Source organism: Quercus lobata, chromosome 1, assembly GCF_001633185.2.
Source record: "Quercus lobata isolate SW786 chromosome 1, ValleyOak3.0 Primary Assembly, whole genome shotgun sequence".
Taxonomy (NCBI): Eukaryota; Viridiplantae; Streptophyta; class Magnoliopsida; order Fagales; family Fagaceae; genus Quercus; species Quercus lobata.
In genome coordinates, this window is record NC_044904.1 from 18,110,197 (window position 1) to 18,131,607 (window position 21,411).

Consider the following 21,411-nt stretch of genomic DNA (forward strand, 5'->3'; position numbering starts at 1 on the left):
TCTTCCTACCATCTGTGACCATTGCAGATGAGTTTCGCTTCCTGTTGGATAACATGTGTTGGGTGTCCTCTCTCTCAAATATGATTTCAAAATCTCATTTTTCTTTTTATCTTCTCTCGTTTCTCTCCTTATCTCTGTTCCAAGCTCATAAATATTTGGTTTTTTCCATTTCAAACTTTTTCTTTGGTTGATTTTTCTCTCTATTTTTTTTCTTTTCCTTCAAACCGATCACCCGACGAATCCGACCCGCCAAACTGAAGAATCGAGACAAACGGTTTCATCCGACCATTCAGTCAACAACGGGTGAGAAATCTGTTCACCCGACCTAAGCGGGTCGAGTGATGGTTTGAACCCAAACCCGATCCGTCCGACCCGTGGACAGCCCTAGTCGACATTGACAATGGCAAATAAGAAGTGTAGAGTAGTCCCCTCTAGGCTCTAGCTACCAATTTGCAAAGGTTTGACAATGGCAAACCAGAAGCCCCTCCTCTCTAAATTCCTATCCTTTCTCTTGCTTAGCCTCAGCCTCAGCCTCTGGGGTCAGCCGCCTTTGGTGATGGCAAAGGAGGTCATACCAATAGGAGTTGTTCTTGATTTGAAGTGCCCAGTTGGAAGAGTGGCAGAGAGCTATATGTCCATGGCGCTCTCAGACTTCTATGCTATGAATCACAACTATAGCACAAGACTGTCTCTCCTCATAAAGGATTCTGGGAATGATATCATTGCTGCAGCATCTGCAGGTACGTTTCTAAATGTTCTACGCATGTAACTAAGGACATGCTCACATGCTCAAGCTTGTTTTAGGTCTAAGCAACTTAATTAAGACTTGTACAAGGCTCCCACTAGAAGAGAAAAAGAGTACAAAAATTAAAATATTAGTTTTTCCCCCCAAAAAAAATAATAAAAAAGGACTGAATTATACTTTTGACCTTTAAAGGTGATTGTTTTTATCTTGGTTCTTTAAGTTTGAGAATTCTCATTGTGGTCTACCATGTTTAATTATATTTTCAAAATGATCATTCATGTTAGAATTATGATTATATTCATTATTTTCCTTGATAGCTTGAATTTTTGGAACAATTGATAATTTATTATGGTATTAAAATGAGTTTCTGAGTTCTATTATTGTCTTTACTCTCTAATTTTAAATGTAAAAAATCTCACGTTGCTAGACTACACTTTTTAAGGGGGAGTTTGAGCTCACATGTGAGGGGAATGTGAGGGGAAGTGTGATAATTATTATCAAATTATCAAATTCATCTTTTCATGACCAGCTTTGTAACTTATCTGACCATTAAGTGTGTTTGGAATCCGGTGGTTTCTAATGGGGGTGGATAGGAATTATAGGGGGATTTATGGAAATAGTAGGAAAATTGACTTAATTAGAGGTAGTCATCCTCCATAGAGAGAGAGATGCACTAATATACTAAGAAGTTGGTTTATTCTTCAATTGATATCTAATGTTGGATTACAATAATGTATTTATAGGAAACTCACTCTAATGTCATTGGCCTACATAGCTCAAAATAATTTGCTAGTTAATTCAACATGTGTTCTATGAATAAAGCCATGTGTTAAATGAGATACATGTACTCAAATCCTAACTAACTCATCCTAATTTCAATCAACTAGCTAACTACCTAATTAAAAGGATTACAACAATTATTTCATATTCCTAACAAAATCCCAGTAAAACAATATAATTTCTTAATCAGATTAGTCATGGACATGGATGAAATAACCATTTAGAATGCGGAATCAAATTTGATAGGCCAAAATGAAAATAACCCCAAATTTTGAGATTAAAAGTATAATTATTTTTTAAAAAATGAAGAAGAAAAAAAAAATTAATAAGTTTTGCATAATATTTAGATGTTTAATATTAGGATCTTGTTAAGGGAAATATACTTTGCACTAGGAACTTTAGAATTGCTGCAGATCCTAGTCTTTATACTGTGCGTTTGACAAGCACCAAAAAATCACACTTCATTTTTCTATAGTATTTTTAGCAAATAAGCTACCAACAAAGCACATTCAGGGATTCAGGGGAATTTTGCTCCTCTAGGTACTAACAAACTTCTAAACATGCAATCTGGTTCATTTTGGCTCCGTTTGGGAGTTCATAAGGGAAATGAATGGAATGAAATGGAATGATCATAAGGGAATAGAAAGGAACAGAATGGAATGGAATGGAATGTATTTAAGCAAGAGAAAGGAATGGAAAAGAATGGAATAGAATGGAATTAAGTAACCTTGATTGGATGTTTTAAAATGAAGGAATGGAAAGGAATAGAATGTAAGTAATTTTGTTTGGGAGCAACATGGAGGGAATGGAATGGATTCATTTTATAACAATATTACTATTAGACCTTTATTTTAAAATAAATAATTGAATATACAGGAATATTTTGGGAGTTTTAGTAAAAAAATCATTAAATCTAATTTCATTCCCTCCCATTCCTCCCAATTTTGGGGGGAATGAAAATTTGAGATTTTAAGGGAATAGAGAGGAATGAGTGTTCCCTCCTACTCATTCTATTCCCTTCTATTTAAACTCCCAAACAAGGGAATGAGCTTTCCATTCCCTTCATTAAAACTCCCAAACAAGGGGAAGGGAAGAATATTCTAAAATTATTCTTTTTATGTTCAGAATTACCCCCAGCCTTTTGAATTTGCATCCTCACCTTTTTACAAACAATTCTTGGCATGTTGATGCTCCAACTTGTTAACATTGAAAAGATTGAATTTTGCACAATGGATTGTTTGTAAAACCGTACAAAGATTACCTCTATATAGGCGCATAGATATCATGGTTTTAAAAATCAGTCCGGACTGATCGGTCCGACCGGTTCAATCGGGAACCGGTCATGAATCCAATCCGATTATAATAAACAACCGAAAAAGAGTTAAAAACTGGAAATACTCAAAAATCGGTTGGTTCAATCGAAAAACTGGAAACTGGTATGGTTGAACCGGTTTTGGAATGTTTGATGATTGATTAAAACACTGTCGTTTTGAACAATAGCAGCTACAACAAAAAGAGGAAAAAAAAAGAATATGAAATATAGGTAAAAAGAATTTAGAACCGTGATATGTGTTTTACAAAGAGAGTGTGATCCTCACTATTTCTTGAGGTGGATATCCTTTAGCTTCTTCAACTTCTTTAGCTCACTGATTTTTTATCTGGAGTTTTGCTACAATGAAAGGGACTAAGGATCCGTTTGGATACAATTGAAAACTGAAAAATACTGTAACAAAATAATTTTTAAATGTGTGAATAGTATCGTAAGACCTATTTTTAATGAAAAAGTTGCTAAAAAATGAAATTTATGGATCTGTGAACAATGCACGATGTGTCCTGATTTGTTGAAAATGGTTTGACAAGTCAAACTTTTTAGTTACTGTTCATATACTGTACATAAAGAGGAATCATAACAGTCCTAAAACACGTGAAAAAAAAAAAAAGAAAAAAAGAAAAAGAAAAATGCAGACCCAAACAATTCAGCCGAAGCAGTTTTGGCTTTGGAGACTTCAGAGATTGGATCAGACTTAGGCTATGTTTGGTTGGAGGGATTATAGGGAGGATGGAAAATAATGGGTGGAAAATGGTGTGGAAAACAGTATTTTCCATTGTTTGGGAAGCAAAGGAAAACAGAGAGGATGGAAAATTCGGGAGAAAATTTTCCTCCCGGACCCACCAATTTTTTTCCTCCCAAATAGGGAGGAAAACTGTGGAGAGAAAGCTGCTCTTACCGTGAAATTACACAAATGCCCTCTCCTACCTACCCTTCTCACAAACACAACGGTTGTCCTGGAATCAAGTAAAAAAAAAAAAAAAACCATAGACCGAGAGCTGGAGAAAAAAAGAAGAGAGAAAGCACTTCTTGAATGAGGGAGAAAAAGAAAGAAAAGAAGGGGGAGATAAAGAGATAAGGAAAAATGTGTATGGAGGAAGAAGAAGAAAAAAAAAAAAAAAAAAAAAAAACCAGAGAGAGCGAGCTGGAGAAGATGAAGGGAGAATGAGAGTGCTGGAACGTGTGTGGAGAAAAAGAAAAAGAAGGGGGTGGGGATAGAGATAACGTGTGTGGTGGAGGAGATAGCATAAAAAAAGAAAAAAAATAAAAAGAAAAACGTATGGCTGTAATGAAAAGATTGAAAAGAGAAATAATATAAAAAATAAAAAATCTTAATTGAGAAATGTTACTACAATATTTTCACAATAAATTTTAAGTAACAGATTGTTATTAGTTAATATTGGTGAGCAAAAAAATAATTTCTGTGGTGGGTTTTTTTTTTTTTTTTTTTTTGAGAAAGTCTGTGGTGGGTTCAAATTAGAACTAGTAACAACTTTTCACATAAATTTTATTTTGAAAATATTGCAAAAAATATTGTGGACGTAACACTTTTTATTGAAAAATATAATAGATGGTAAATTTTATATTATTTAATGAGTATAAATAAATCTATTTTTTACCAATTATGTAAGAAGGGTTTAATAGTCAATTTATATAAACTACTTTTTCTATCCTCTCACTTTTCTTTTCAACCAAACAAAAGAGTTTTCCATCCTCCCACTTTTCCATCCCTCCAACCAAACACACATGAGAGAAAACTAAATATTTTTCATCCTCCCATAATTTTTCATCCTTCCACTTTTCTACTCCTCCAACCAAACGGACCATTAAAGAATAAAAGAAAAAAATTGAAGTGGAAATTAGTGGGGTTGGAGAGGTAGGTGTGATATTTAATGGGGAGTGCATTTATTAATTAATACTTTTTTCTTTGTACTACCTAGACCTAGATACCCACGTTACTTTACAGCTTATACGGTGGGGCTATTTGCACGCTAATCCTAGAAAATCACATCACTGACACCGGATTTAAACCAAAAGGAGAAAAAAAAAAAAACAAACAGTGGGACTAAGGTGCGATTTGGATCCGGATTCCTGCTGCGTTTCTAATTTTTTTTTTTTTTTTTTTTTTTTGCCTCAGCCGCACTTTTTGACCAAGTAAGTAATGAACAGTATATTTGTGCACTATTTATGGGTCTCATAAATTACACTTTTCAGTTATTTTTTCATTAAAAATAGATCCTATAATATTATTCACACATTTAAAATTTATTTTGCTACAGTATTTTCAGTTTCAGTTTCAACAAAATAAATTCTATCCAAACAGACCTAATTATATAAGTATCATATATATAAACATAATAATAAACCAACCTTACTACAACTTTTTTATTATCTATTGTTAATTTAATACTTTTTTTTCTTAGAGTTAATTTGATATTTAATACATATAACTTCTTATATACTCTTATAAGTTGTAGATTAATTTTCTAAATACAGTACAAGAAAACCAAATTCATATATATATATATATGTATTTTAAAACTAAATATTATTAGTCATAAATTTATTATTTTTATAATTGAAAAATTATAAAATAAATATGTATGACATCACCGGTCGGACCATCGGTTCAACCCCAATCGGATCAGAAAACCGATAATCAGTCTCTTTTTCGGTTCTTTAACCGTACTGGTTTTTAAAACCATGATAGAAATACAGAAGTACATAATTACAGTAGTATGAAGCTCAAAGTATAAACTACATAGATAGTATAATGGACTCTGGGATCTAATTGGGCTTATATTCTAACAAACATTATCCATCATCTTTTGAAAATCTTTCAAATAATTGTATGTTGTTGCTATAATTGTTTTTTTTTTTTTTTTTGTCCTCATTATTGAAAATTGCCAGTAAATTTTCCATTTTCTAAATCATTCATTTCATTGTTGAAATGTTATTCAGCATTGGATTTAATAAAGAATGAAGAAGTTCAGGCTATTATAGGACCTCAAAAGTCTGCACAAGCAAGGTTTGTGACAGAACTTAGCCGCATATCTCAGGTTCCCATAATGTCCTTTTCAGCCACAAGTCCCTCTCTTTCTCCATCCCAAAACCCATTTTTCATACGTACAACCCAAGATGACTCTGCACAGGTTAAAACCATAGCAGACATTGTTAAGGCCTTTGGTTGGCGGGAGATTGTCCCTATCTATGAAGACACAGAGTATGGGAATGGTTTAATTCCCTATTTAATGGATGCGTTACAAGAGATTGACACACGGGTACCATACAGAAGTGTCATTCCTCCATCTTCTAATAATACTGAAATCAGAGAAGAGCTTAACAAGTTAAAGGCAAATCATACAAGAATATTTCTCGTGCACATGACTGCTTCACTTGGCTCCAAGTTCTTTGTACAGGCAAAGAATGCAGAAATGATGAGCGAAGGGTTTGCATGGATCCTCACAGCAGGGTTGTCATCTTTGCTAGATACTATAAGCTCAAAGGTCATGGACTCAATGCAAGGTGTATTAGGAGTAAGGCCATACTTACCCCCATCTAAACATCTTAAAGATTTTGAAAGAAAATGGAAGAGAAATTTAACCTCAATCAAAACAAGGAGCAAGACTACTACTAGCTTAAACCTCTTTGGATTATGGGCATATGATACAGTTTGGGCATTGGCTATGGCAGTGGAAAAGGCTGGCATAGTGCATTCTAGCTTCTTGAAGCAAAATGCTAGCAACAGTAATGTTGATCTTGCAGCCTTAGGCATTTTTGAAATGGGTACAAGGCTTCACAATACAATTCTATCTACTAAATTTCAAGGCCTAAGTGGGAATTTTCATTTGGTTAAGGGACAGCTAGAGCCTTCAGCCTTTGAACTGTTCAATATAATAGGAAAAACTGAGATTATTATTGGATATTGGACTCGACAGAGAGGGTTTTCAAAAGATTTGAATGATAATGGTGAAGAGGCATACTCAACTTCAAAGGAGAGACTTAAACCACTGATCTGGCCAGGATACACAACAGATCAGCCTACAAAGTTAAGGATTGGGGTTCCAGTGAGAAAAACTTTTCAAGAAATCTTGAAAGTAGAATGGGATTCTCCTACTGATAAGCCTATCATATCAGGGTTCTCTATTGATGTGTTCCTTGCTGTACAACGTGAATTACCCTTTCCCCTTCCTTACGAATTTATACCCTACATGAATAAAGATAAGCAGAGTAATGGGACATACGATGAACTTCTTTACCAAATTAAAACTCAGGTGGGTTTTTTTTTTTTTTTTTTAAATGATTTTCTTTTTGACTCTAGGTAAATAAAAGTCCTATGTTCTACCTTGAGTGTTCTACTTTATACTCCACCGACGGTAATATGTCATATGTATCTGATTTTTTTTCTATTTTAAATGTCAGTTACTTTATAAAGAAAACAAAATGACATGTTCTAGATTTTGATTGATGGAGTATAATGTAAAACCCTCAAAATAAGACATAAAATTTTTATTCACTTTAGATGGTGTGTGTTAGTTACTTCATTGAACTTTTTTCAAAGTCCATCAATTAGTAACTCTCTCTCTCTCTCTCTCTCTCAATGCAGAAGTACGACGCAGTTATTGGAGACATAACAATCCTAGCTAGTCGTGCCTTGTATGTTGATTTCACTTTGCCATATACAGAAGCAGGAGTGTCAATGGTAGTTCTAGTGAAAGATGATGAAAGCAAGAACTTGTGGATCTTCTTAAAGCCACTAAGCTTGAATTTATGGTTAACAACTGGTGCAGCATTCATTTTTACAGGTTTTGTAGTATGGGTTCTTGAACATCGTGTAAACACGGAGTTTAGAGGCCCTCCAAAGCAACAACTTGGCTTGATTTTCTGGTTCTCCTTCTCAACACTTGCCTTTGCTCATAGTAAGTTTTCTTCAACCCTATAGAAAGAATTTAGGGAAAAGTATATAAAATCCTCCATGTGGCTTCTTAGCAAAACAGGAAAGCCCTAAAATTTCGAATGTAATTCTTAACCCCACATGTTCATATTTAGAAATGCATTTTCACATAAAATAATACTAAATGATGGTTTTGAGTTACACTCAAAAACCTCATGAGGTTTTTATGGTACACTCAAAAACTTCAAGGGGATTAAGTGTTACACAATTAACAATTTACACATAAATAATACCACATAGGCTTAAGTGTTACACTCATGACCTAAAGGGCTTTCTGTGTTTGACGAGAAAACCATGATAAATTTTGTGCACTTTTTTTCCAAGACTTTATTCTTTCCCTTTGTAGTTAGTTTCAATTCAAAACATAGATATTCATTATGCATTTGTATATTAATAATAATTTAATGGTGCCTACAGGGGAGAAAGTCGTAAATAATTGGTCAAGATTTGTGCTAATCATATGGATTTTCTTGGTACTCATCCTAACTCAAAGTTATACTGCAAGCTTAACCTCAATGTTGACAGTACAGAGATTGCAGCCTACATTTGTGGATGTTAAAGAGATTAAAAAGAATGGTTATTTTGTTGGATATCGAAAGAATTCCTTTCTTAAAGGGATTCTAATAAAACAATTAGGTTTCCATGAGTCCAAGTTGAAGCCATATGAAACCCATGAGGAGTACCACGAAGCACTGTCAAATGGAACCCACTATGGTGGTGTTGCAGCTATTTTTGATGAAATTCCCTATTTGAAGTTGTTCCTTGCAAAGTATTTCTCTAAGTATACCATGGTTGGACCCATCTACAAAACTGATGGATTTGGCTTTGTGAGTCTCTCTCCACTCCTCCACACCCCCTCTTTAGTACCCTTCTAAGTCTTAAAATTTGGGGTTGTTTTATTTTGATTTCATTGTCAAAATGTTTTTTTCTATTTTTAAAATAGTGACTAACATTGCCCCTACTAACAAAACAATGTTGGTTCCTTTGGTTTTTCTTTCTTAATGGCCAAATTAGTTAGAAACATGAATTGAATGATCATTTTGAAAATTGAATCAAATTTGGAGGACCAAAATGAAAATTCTCAAAATTAAAACAATCCAAAAGGACCAAAACTTTTTAGAACAAAACTATAATTTAATCAAAAGAAAACCCACGAGTTTTCCTTTTATTTTAAGAATGCAATAACACCAACTACTTCTTCAGTAATCCCCTTTATTATTTATTCCTGGTCATTCTCTTCATGCTTCATAACTAATTCTTATATTTAATAAATATGTAATTCATATAGTAATTCTTATGAAATTGACTATTCTATTCATTTTTATTTACAAAATGCTATATTTTTTAAAAATGTTTCTTCAGGCCTTTCGACAACGATCTCCTTTAGTCCCTTACATTTCGAAGGCAATTTTTAATGTCACTCAAGATAAAGATAAAATTGAAGCTATTGAGAAGAAGTACTTTTCAAGTCAAACTGCTTGTGAAGGTCAGAGCACCACAATCTCTTCATATAGTCAAAGTCTTGGCGTGGATAGCTTTGGGGGCCTTTTCCTCATCACAGGAATCACTTCTATAGTTTCACTCTTGATTAATGTGTTTAACTTCATTTACTCACACTGGCCAGTTTCAAATGACAACAATAGTACTGGCAACTCCTTTTGGTCCAAAATAGTTGAAATGGCAAAACATTTTGACCAAAAAGATCTCTCACACGACTTCAAAAGAGAAGAATCAAGGTTTCATGCCGTAGTCAATCCTAACGTTTTGGACCCTTCGCCTAGACCTAGTATTGATGAGATGCAGAGCCACTCAAGGAATTCCATTGAAGGAACAGATGGTGTGGTTATACACGATGACAACAGAAGTCTTTCTTCAAGCTCAAAGGCATGAAGATGCATCTATGCAGGATGTACACAATTCATCATAGACATGGTTTTCTACCCTAATATTTAAGATAATCTCATTCCCCTAAGTTTGTTTAATCATTTATCACCTGAAAATAGAAGTTTATTCTTATCACTCATGATTGCATTGAATGGTTATTTTTCTCTACAGGAAGTGACTGCATTCTTTTTTCACTAGGTGACTATCATTGATTACATAATGATAGGTAAATTACATATTTCCCTATATAATTTAGGGTGGTTCAAAATTAAACTGTAAATATTAAAAAAAAAACAATGAACTTCCTAAATTGTTTTAATTTACACCCTTAATGAGTTACTATTAACTAAAAGTAACATAAATTTATAAAGTTGTTTCTCTATAAAAATAAATTATATAATTTTTGGACTAAAATCAATCTAAACACAAATTTCTTCCATGTAAAATTATAAGACCGGCACACTATATGCAAATTTTAAAACTATATTAGAATGTCATTTAGTTACTGACTTATTGTTATCAAAATATTCACAATAAAATTAATTTATCATGAACTCTAGTCTAAATCATATCATATAAATATTAAAAAAAAAAACTGTTTTTGGTTGTACTAAGTGGACACCCCCACCTTTTTTATGGATAATGCTGAAGCAATTGCATGAGCGTGATTTGTACTCGTGCATGTGTACAGGGATACATACTAGTATATTATAAAAGTTGAATCTTCAAATCGGTGGATGCATGCAATGATAACACGCGTTCATTCTCAAAACATACTACAATGATACATGGCAAAAAGATGAAAGAAGCACACAATAATAATAATCAATTTTTTTTCCTTTGTGAAAAAAGTACTATTATTATTATTATTATTAATAATAATTATTATTATTCAATCTAATTTTTCATTAATCTCAAGATGGCAACACATTGGTTTTTGGGTTGTGTATATGGGTCATGGGTCACAAAAATTGGGTTGATTTTGGGTGTTAATTGGGATGATTTGTGGGTCCTTTTGGTGGTGTTTGGTTTGATTTTGGCTTGTGGCCACGACGGCGGTGGTTAAGTTGTGGACACGATGGTGATTAGGATGTTATTTTTTTGTTGGGTTAATTTTAGTTTGGGGTTTGCAGTGGTGGTGGGTGGGTGAGTTTTAGTTTATGTGGTGGTTGGTGGGTGGGTTGGTTTCAGTTTATAGTGGTGGATGGGGGTAGGTTTCGATTTGTGGTGGTGGTGGCTAGTGGGTGTGTATATGTTTGATGAGAGAGAGAGAGTGTGTGTGTGTGTTTGACTGTGATATGATGAGTTGAGATATTAAGTTATAAAATAGTAAGTTAAAATAAATAAAGTAACTTTTTTAGGTGCTAAAATTTACTAAATATTTTAGGACGACCAATATGAATGCTTTAAGTTGAAGAACAAGAAGAATGAGATTTTAAGATAGAAGTGAGGGTAATTTAAATTAGGTTAGAGTAGAATTTCTATTTTGTATATAAAAAATATATAAAATAAAAAAAAAATTAAAAAAGAAGATAAAAGTGAGGGTAATTTAGGGAGACTATGTAAATTCAAAAAAGGAATATTTAAAGAGATCTCATTTCCTTACTTTCTTCCATAATTGCGGCTCTTGTATTTTGGTATTGCGACTCTCTGGTCTCAAATGTAGAACATGCTTATTTCCTCCATATTAGAGCATTCATGTCAGCTCGAGCAAAAATTCATGTTTATTTTAGTATAAGAAATTACTTTTTCTAGTTTACATAATTTTCAAAATACTCTACATTAGATTATTATTTTACGCTATTTTTCATTAAAGTATTTTTTTAATTTTTAAAATGGTTTATCTTTCTTTACACACAACAACCATATTTACCATTTTATTTCATCTTCGAGGTATGTAAAAAAAGAATAAATAACTAAATACAAAATGAATAGTGTTATGATTATTGTAGCAAAATTGTAAATTTATACAATTATATACACTGAGTGATGCGGGTCGTTTTTAGGCAAAACTATGTAAATTTTAGACCTTTTTCTATTACAAATGAATTGATGTGAATGCACTTAGCCAACATGACTTTTGGTCGAATAAGTTAAGTGCTAATTAACCAAGCGGGCATAGGTCTAGCTTGCATCGGCAAGGGGAAATTTGATTTTGAGACAAAGATACAAATGATCAATGAAATGGCCACAAAATTCAGTGCGAATATTGAAATTGGAAAGTCATCACCAAATTCCCGTGTGTCCAACTGCTCTTGTTGCATTCATGGCATTCATGGCGTGTGTAATGTGTCCGACCATAGCTATTTGAGCCTTTTAATAAGGCAAACAAAATGAAGGCTAGCTGTGCCTGTAAATTTGGGCCACGCAAAGTAAGCCAGTCAACCGTCAGCTGCCCAAAGTTTTCAACATGGGATGGAATGAAATGGAATTTTCTAAACTCAATTCAAACAATTAAAAGTTAACGACTTAACGTGTAGACCCCTTTACTTTGCAAAATACTAACGTGTAGTACCCTCTGCTTTCTCTAGTTAGCATTTGGCAAGGTTAGCTTGATCTCAGTTAAACATTGACAATGGCAAACCAGAAGCACCTGTTCTCTTTCCTATCATTTCTCTTACTCACCCTCTCTCTCTCCCTCTGCCTCTGGGGTCATGAGCCTTTAGTGTTGGCAAAGGAGGTCATACCAGTAGGCGTGGTTCTTGATTTGAAGTCCCCCGTGGGAAGGGTGGCAGAGAGCTACATGTCCATGGCTCGCTCTAACTTTTATGCAGTGAATCATAACTATCGCACCAGACTCACTCTCTTCGCAAAGGATTCTGGGGATGATGTCATTACTGCAGCGTCTACAGGTACCTTATGAAATGCCACTGGAGATGTGTTTTTGTTTAAAATAAAAATTTCTTGACGACACAATATATATAATTCAAGTTGTTTTAGGGACACAAACTATTTCACAGTTTCTTTGTCACAATTTTAATCTGGCAAATTGTAAATACTTGTCTATCACTTATATATGGACTCATCATTTTTTCTCTACCATTCACACTATCACATTATAGTTGTGACAAGATGTTGTGATCAAATTAATTTGTGGTACTAAATTTTTTCTATATAATTCATCCAAAAAGTCAGGAAAGTTTTACATTACATAGCATATTAGGATAGTGTGGCCTTCAAGGCTGAACTGTTGCATGGTAATAACATTTCTTTTTCTTTGTCTTTTTTCTTGAATGAAAGATATAGCATGGTAATAACATTTCTAATGTTAGTATCTTGTCAAGAGAAACATAATTTTTCTATTAAAGCCAGCTCTATGCATTTTGAGGTTCAATAATGCAACAATGTACTTTTTTTATATATATTTAAATATTAAAAATATATATATATATATATATTTACTTAAAATATATGTTTCTTGTGTCTTACTATTGTTTTTCTAGATGCAAAATTGCTAATTAAATTTTTGTATTCAAGTTTATCTAAAGAACCTTTGGAAGACTCGATTTTATATATATATTTTTTACATATATATCCAAGATATATTTTCAAGTACCACCGGGCCTTGTGCCTGAGTGGTACCCAGGCCCTAGTGCCTCGTCAAGCTCGGGGGTTCGATCCCCCTATAAACCAATTACCCAGCAAAAAAAAAAAAAAAAGATATATTTTCAAGTAGGCATTTATATACTTAGATCTGCATCACATAATATTATATTATATCAAACTATTGATTCAAAATCATGTATTGTACATTCTCAAAATCATTATTACATAATATAATATGTCATATATGAGTAATTAAAAAAAATTGATGAAGAAAAAAAAACATCTCATATGTGATTAAAGTAATAATAATACAAAAAAAAAAAGAGTTTTTAGAAATATATATATATATATATATATAATGATTCATTTACATACTAGCTGAAATCACCATATCAGACTAAATTTAGTGGAAATAATTGTTACTATAGTGGAATGGATTAGCATGTGCGGAAATTTAAAACAAGATGAAATAGAGGGTAATTGGTACCATGCTTTTAAAAATTTAATTGGACAAGTCAAAGAACCAAAATAGGGAGTGGTTCTCAGTTCTCTAGTCTAATCAGAGTCAAACTGATAGTCAAACCGGTTATATCATAAATAACTAATTAATAATTTTAAAATTATAAAAATATACAATAATTTTATAACTAATAATATTTAGTTTTTTAAAAGATTATTGAAAAATAACTAATAATATTTAGATAAAAAAAAATATAACAAATGAATTAGCATAGAACAAGTTTATATTAATTTTATTTATATTTTTTCATTTAGTTTATATATTAATTATTATGTATATTTATTACATATATAATAACGACTATTTAGTTAATATATAATTATTTAGATATTTATAATTATATACTAAGTGTGTGTATGTATGAGTATATATATATAGCCATCTATTAAATTTAGAGTAGTGCTATAGTTTATAGGTACTGCAAATTTATTAAATTAGGCTAACAAACTAATGTGTAACTAATTATAAAGTGGCCATTCAAATAATAATTTTAAATCGATTGAAGCCTACCAATCACATTTATTCTCATATTAATTTTTTATCAGAGAATTGTCATATTAATTTGTAAACTTTATACTGTACAACTTGTAGTAACTATAACATTTTCCTTGAATTTATTGTTATGTTTGTGGTTTTTATTTATGCCATCTGTAAAATTCATGCTAAATTTTTGTTGTGTGGAATGGCCAACAACTGGCAACTAGGAATCACTATACATTTTCCTATAAAAAAAAAAAAAAAAAAAAAAATTGAATCACTATACATTAATAGAAAAATTCTACAACCAAAAGCAAAATGAAACGAGGAATATCCTCACCTAACCCATATGCACCCCACTATTGTCTTTGATCGGCTACCAGCCTACCACCAACAGACCAACTTTTCTTCTTCTTTTTTTTTTTTTTTTTTTTTTTTTTTTTTTTTTTTTGCGATGAACTTATTATCTATACTCTATAGTACAAATAAATATGGTAAAATACTGAAATGGTGCTTGCTGCCTTGGGGATCATTTCTTCAATGATGAAGGTTGTAGGCCTAGATATCATTTCTTTAAGAAAAGAGGAACGTTTTATGTAAGGATTCTCTGTGACTGTTTGGATTTTGAGATTTCATTGTCATCAAATCTCTCTCTCTCTCTCTCTCTCTCTCTCTCTCATTGTTGTGGACTTATATGTTTTTTTTTTTTTTTTTTTTAAATCTGATCTTCCTCTGCTACAAGGAAGAATCAATGGGTTGTTCTTTGTCATTTCATCAACCTGAAGGAATATATGACAGAAAATAACTTCCGAAGTGTGCAGTTTAGAGGTGAGGCGACTGAATTTTCCAAAAAACGACTATATTTGACAATAGTCTGAACCATCCCATAACCAGTCGAATCAGCCCGATTTGCAGTTTCTCCGGTTGAACCACATATTTTCAGTTTTTTAGAATATGATACAGTTTTCGATTAAACTGGCCAGTCCAGTTCAGTTTTCAAAACCTTGATTGTACATGTTAACTAACTGGAATGGAAGATTCCGACCTTTTCGGGTGGAATGGAATGGAATTTATAACTATTCATAACTATGGTGTAAAGTAATAGAAACTGATTTATAAAATGTAGGGCTAATTACTATTTTGATCCCTAATACTGGGTCTATGTGTCAAAATATGTCATATTAGTTGCTAATCTTTTGATAATGTGTCAAAATAATCCCTCCCATTAAGTGATTGATAGAAAAAACTTATTTGGCTAACGTTAATATTAAAATATTATTTTTTATGCCACATGAGATGCAACGAATCCTTCAAAAAAAAATAAAAAAACCCTAACTCTTTTAACTTTAAACAATACTAAAAAAAATTAACGAAAATAAACCAACAAATCACATTAAAAACATGCATTCTACAGGGCGGGTTTGGGGGAAAGAGTGCCCTTATATATATGGTCTTTAACATTCAAACTTAGACTTATAAAATCTTTTGTTGTTGTATTATTGAATTTATATTTTTATGTTTAAGATTTCAATTGTTGTATTGTCATGTTTGAATTATTTTTATTATTTTAAATACTTACATTATTGCATTGTTATGCTTCTAAAAGGTTTTGTAATGTTAGAATTTTATTTTATTTTTTATGTCTAATGATTTTTAGTTTAATGAATAATATATTTTAAATCAAATTTTAATAAATTATAAAACAAAAAAATAGAGTGGGATGGGGCAAGGTAGGCACACACAGATGCTTGCTAGGATTGGACCAAAAAAAAAAACTTATCCAAAGTGACAACCAAGGGTGGGGAATAGAAAACTCATCCCATAACCACCTCGTTGCCACTCATAGTGGGGATTATATGTTCTACACTCTAAATCTCCCACCTAAAGAAAAAGAAGAGGCAAGACTTAGAGCACATCCCACGAGCCAAAAGAAGAGTTCTTTCTTCCCTTCTTTCTTTCTTTCTTTCTTTTCTTTTTTTTGGGGGGTGGGATGCTAATATTTGGGGCTTAAGTAATACTCCTACAGTCAAAGAAACAATCCAGCTGTTTACAATTTGTGATTCTTCCATTTGGGAATCTTAGATGGTACAATGATCCCACTAAAGCATGTAAAAAGAAAAAGGACTAATGTCCACTTTTAGTGTTCTACTTTATTTTTTACTAATCATAACTTACCACAATTTATTTTTCCTTATAAAGTGACCAAAGTTTAAATGAAAAAAAAAAAAAAAAAATCAAACATTTGGTTTATTTACAGTTAATGAAGCATGAAGTGAAATACTCACATGCAGAGTGGGATACAGGATTTTTATTCAACTTATTACTAGGAACTTTTGAATTGCTGCATATCTCAAGTTTAATTTAAAGGATGCCCATGGGGAATTTTGCTTCATGTATTAATATACGAACTTCTCATCATATAGTCTGATACAATTGAAGTTAATAAAAAAAAAAAGATACAATTGAAGTTCAGAATTTATCAACATTTACCTTCACCTTTTTACAGACATATGTTGGCATATCGTAAAGTATCAGTTTTGTTATTAAACATTGCAAGTAAATTTTCCACTTTCTAAGTCATTCATTTCACTGTTAAAATGAAATCCAGCACTGGATTTAATGAAGAATAAAGAAGTGCAGGCCATTATAGGACCTCAAAGCTCCGCACAAGCTAGGTTTGCGATAGAACTTGGCCGCAAAGCTCAGGTTCCCATCATTTCCTTTTCAGCCACAAGTCCCTCTCTTTCTCCATCCCAGAACCCGTTTTTCATACGTACAACCCATGATGACTCCGCACAAATTAAAGCCGTAGTAGACATTGTTAAGGCCTTTGGTTGGTGGGAAATTGTCCTCATTTATGAAGACACAGATTATGGCAATGGCTTAATTCCATATATGTTGGATGCTTTACAAGAGATTGACACACGGGTTTCTTACAGAAGTGAAATTCATCCATCTTCTAATAATACTGAAATCAGTGAAGAGCTTAACAAGTTAAAGGCAAATCATAAAAGAATATTCCTTGTTCACATGACAGCTTCACTTGGCTCCAAACTCTTTGCACTTGCAAAGAATGCAGGAATGATGAGTGAAGGGTATGCATGGATTCTCACAGAAGGGCTATCATCATTGCTAGATCCTATGAGCTCAAAGGTCATGGACTCCATGCAAGGTGTATTGGGAATCAGGCCATACTTACCCCCATCTAAACAACTCAAAGATTTTGAAAGGAAATGGAAGAGAAATTTAACCTCAATTAGAACAAAGAGCAAAAGTATTACTAGCTTAAACTTTTTTGGATTATGGGCATACGATACAATCTGGGCATTGGCTATGGCCGTAGAAAAGGCTAGCATGGTGCATTCTAGCTTCTTGAAGCAAAATATTAGCAACAATAATGTTGATCTTGCAGCTTTAGGCATTTTTGAAATGGGTACAAGGCTTCGCGATACAATTCTAAGTACTACATTTCAAGGCCTAAGCGGGAACTTTCATTTGGTTAAGGGGCAGTTAGAGCCTTCAACCTTTGAACTATTCAATGTGATAGGAAAAACTGAGAGGATTATCGGATATTGGACCCGACAAAGAGGATTTTCAAAAGATTTGAATGGAACTAGTGAAAGGGCATTCTCAACATCAAAGGACAAACTTAAACAACCTATCTGGCCAGGAGACACAACAGAGCAACCGTCAAAGTTAAGGATTGGGGTTCCAGTGACATCTGGTTTTAAGGAATTCGTAAAAGTGGAATGGCATTCTCCTACTGATGATAAGCCAAGTATATCGGGGTTCTGCATTGATGTTTTCCATGCTGTACAAGAAGCATTACCTTTTCCCCTTCCTCATGAATTTATTCCCTACATGAATAAACATAAGCAAATTAATGGGACATACGACCAACTTCTTTATCAAATTAAAAATCAGGTGAGTTTTTTTCTCCCAAGGTTTTTCTTCTAGCATATGCCTCTAGGTGAATAAAATCCTTTATAGGAAAATGCTAGAGTTACAAACTTTTTTACAATTTTTTTTTTACAAATTACTAATGTGGTAAATAGTTATTAGTTATTGGTAAGTAAAAAAATGATGTAAGTGTAGGCCCATATGAAGGACCACTAAAAATTTCCCATCTTAACAGTTTGTAAAGATGTTGTAAAAAAGTTTATAATTGTAGTATCACTCATCCTTCATTCCACTTTGAGGATTTCATTTTATACTCCATCAATTGCAATATATCATCTAAATGTATTTGATTTTTATTTTTATTTTACAACATGTCATATTGCTGATTTTTTTCTATTTTAAATTTTGGTTACTTTATAAGAAAAAGGGAAGGGGAAAACATGTGCTAGGCTTATGATTGGTGAAGCATAACATAGAATAGTCAAAGTAGGACATAAGAATTTTATTCACCTTAGGTGGGTGTCAATTAGTTACCTCATTTAACGTTTCTTAAAGTCCATAAATTCATAATTCTCTCTCTAAATGTAGGTTTACGATGCAGTTGTTGGAGACACAGCAATTGTTGCTAATCGCTTATTGTATGTTGATTTCACTTTGCCTTATACAGAATCAGACGTGTCAATGGTGGTTTTGGTGAAAGATGATGAGAACAAAAACTTGTGGATTTTCTTAAAGCCGCTAAGCATTAATCTATGGTTAACAATTGGTGTATCATTCATCTTTATAGGTTTGGTAATATGGGTTCTTGAACACCGTGTAAAAACTAAGTTTAGAGGTCCTCCAAATCAACAACTTGGCTTGATTTTTTGGTTCTCCTTTTCAACACTTGTCTTCGCTCACAGTAAATTTTCTTCAACCCTCTAGAAGATATTAGGAAGAAGTATATAAAACCCCATTGTGATATCTTTGCAACGCATAGAAACCTCCAGAAGTTTGTAATGTAACACTTAACCCCTACATGGTATTATTTTGTGTGTAAACCATTAAACACCCATGAAACTAAATAGTGAGTTGCTCATGTGATGACATGTGTCCAAATTTAGGGATTCATTTTCACATACAGCATTACCAAAGTGGGGTTTCGATATTAGCCAATTAATGGTTTACACACAAAGCAATATTAACGAGGATTAAGTGTTATACTCAAAACCTCAAAGGGATTTTTGTTTACGTAGAAATCACATAGAGTTTTGTGTATATTTTCCAAAAAATTTATTCTCTCTTTGTGGTTTGTTTGAATTCAAAACATGGATATTCATTATGCATGTTAATATTAAAAATAATTTATGGAAATTATAGGGGAGAAAGTGGTAAACAACTGGTCAAGATTTGTGCTAATCATATGGATTTTTGTTGTACTCATCCTGACTCAAAGTTATACGGCAAGCCTAACCTCAATATTGACAGTAAAGAGATTGCAGCCTACATTTGTTGACATAAAAGAGATTAAAAATAATGGTTATTTTGTTGGATACCAAATCATTCCTTTGTTAAGGGACTTCTAATAAAACAATTGGATTTTCATGAATCCCAGTTGAAGCCATATTCGACCTCTGAGGAGTAGCATGAAGCATTGTCAAAAGGAACCCACAATGGTGGGGTTGCAGCTATTTTTGATGAAATCCCCTATATCAAGCTCTTCCTTGCAAAGTATTGCTCTAGGTACACTATGGTTGGACCCACCTATAAAACTAATGGATTTGGATTTGTGAGTCTCTCTCTCTCTCTCTCCCCCCCCCAAAAAAAAACCACCCCAAATTATTCTTTTAATTTTAAGAATGCAATAAAGAATGCCATTGCATTATTTTAAAAGAATGCTATAATTTTGTAACATTTTTCTTCAGGCCTTCCAACAAGGATCCCCTTTAGTCCCTTACATTTTGAGGGCAATTTTGAATGTCACTCAAGATAGAGATAAAATTGGAGCTATTGAGCAAAAGTACTTTGGAAGTCAAACTACTTGTGAAGATCAAAGCGCCACAATCTCTTCACATGGTCCTAGTCTTGGTGTGGACAACTTTAGGGGCCTCTTCCTTATTGCAGGAATCACTTCCGTGGTCTCACTCTTGGTTTATGTTTTTAACTTCTTTTACTCACATTGGTCTACTTTGGGCAACAACAATCCTGCCAACTCCTATTGGTCCAAATTAGTTGAAATGGCAAAACATTTTGACAAGAAAGATCCACAAACATTTCAGAGAGAAGAACCAAGGGTTAGGAATGGCAATTTTTCCTCGCCCCGCTTAACCCGCTCCTCCCCGCTTCGTCCCGCGCGAGTTTTCCCCACCCCGCAAAGGCGATGGGGTGGGGATGGGGCAAGATTTTAGCCTTGCACCACGGGGCGGGGCGGGGCGGGGCGGGGCGGGGATGGGTTTAGGCTTTTTAGACCCACCCCGCCCCTCCCCGTCCCTGCCCCACCCTGCCCCACATTACTAAAGGTTATAATTATAAAATTTTCATACTCTAAAACCCTACTATTTAAACAAACATATTAATATTAGCATATTTTATTCTATCTAATGTGATTCTCTGCCTTTATTTTGTTGTGTTATACTATGAGATTTTTATTTATTTATTTATTTTAATGATTGTCTTGTTAAACACTTGGATATATTATTCAATTGTTTCTAAAAATTGATTTGATTTGATGGGATAAATTTAGTTGTAATTTCAAGTATATTTTTATTAATGAAATAGGTTTCATTAAAAAAATTGTACTAGTTGTAGGACAAATTAACAAAAAGTAGAGTTTTACGGGGTGAGACGGGGCTTCGTGGGGCCCCAAAGGGTGGGGATGGGGTGAGAAAGTATTCCCCGTCATGCGAGGCGGGGCGGGGCGGAGATGGAGTAAGACAAAACCATATAGGGCGGGAACGAAGACCCCATCCTTCGGCCTCGCCCCGCCCCGCCCCATTGCCATCCCTACCAAAGGTACATGTTGTAGCAAGTCCCAACGTTTTTGAACCTTCTCCTAGTATTGATGATATGCAAATCCACTCAAGGAATTCCATTGAAGGAACACATGATGTGGTTATACACGATGACAACGGAAGTCTCTCTTCAAGTTCAAGGCATGGTGATGCATCTATGCAGGATGTACCCAATTCATCATAGACGTGATTTTCAACCCTAATGTTTAAGATGATATCATTCCCCTAAGTTTGTTTATTAACCAAAAATAAAAGTTTAGTCTTATCAGTCATGATTGCATCCAA

At 33.3% G+C, this 21,411-nt stretch overlaps 1 protein-coding gene and 1 pseudogene across 1 annotated transcript; both read left to right on the plus strand.

Annotated features, from left to right (window-relative positions):
- Positions 1–9,861, plus strand: LOC115981793 (glutamate receptor 2.8-like). Its single transcript, XM_031104152.1, has 5 exons — positions 1–740; positions 5,817–7,129; positions 7,462–7,774; positions 8,227–8,636; positions 9,172–9,861. The coding sequence occupies exons 1-5, from the start codon at positions 467–469 to the stop codon at positions 9,697–9,699; spliced, it is 2,838 nt and encodes a 945-aa protein (XP_030960012.1). The 5' UTR covers positions 1–466; the 3' UTR covers positions 9,700–9,861.
- Positions 9,862–12,184: 2,323 nt separating this feature from the next.
- On the plus strand, positions 12,185–21,310 carry LOC115950167 (annotated as a pseudogene).
- The last annotated feature ends 101 nt before the right edge of the window (positions 21,311–21,411 follow it).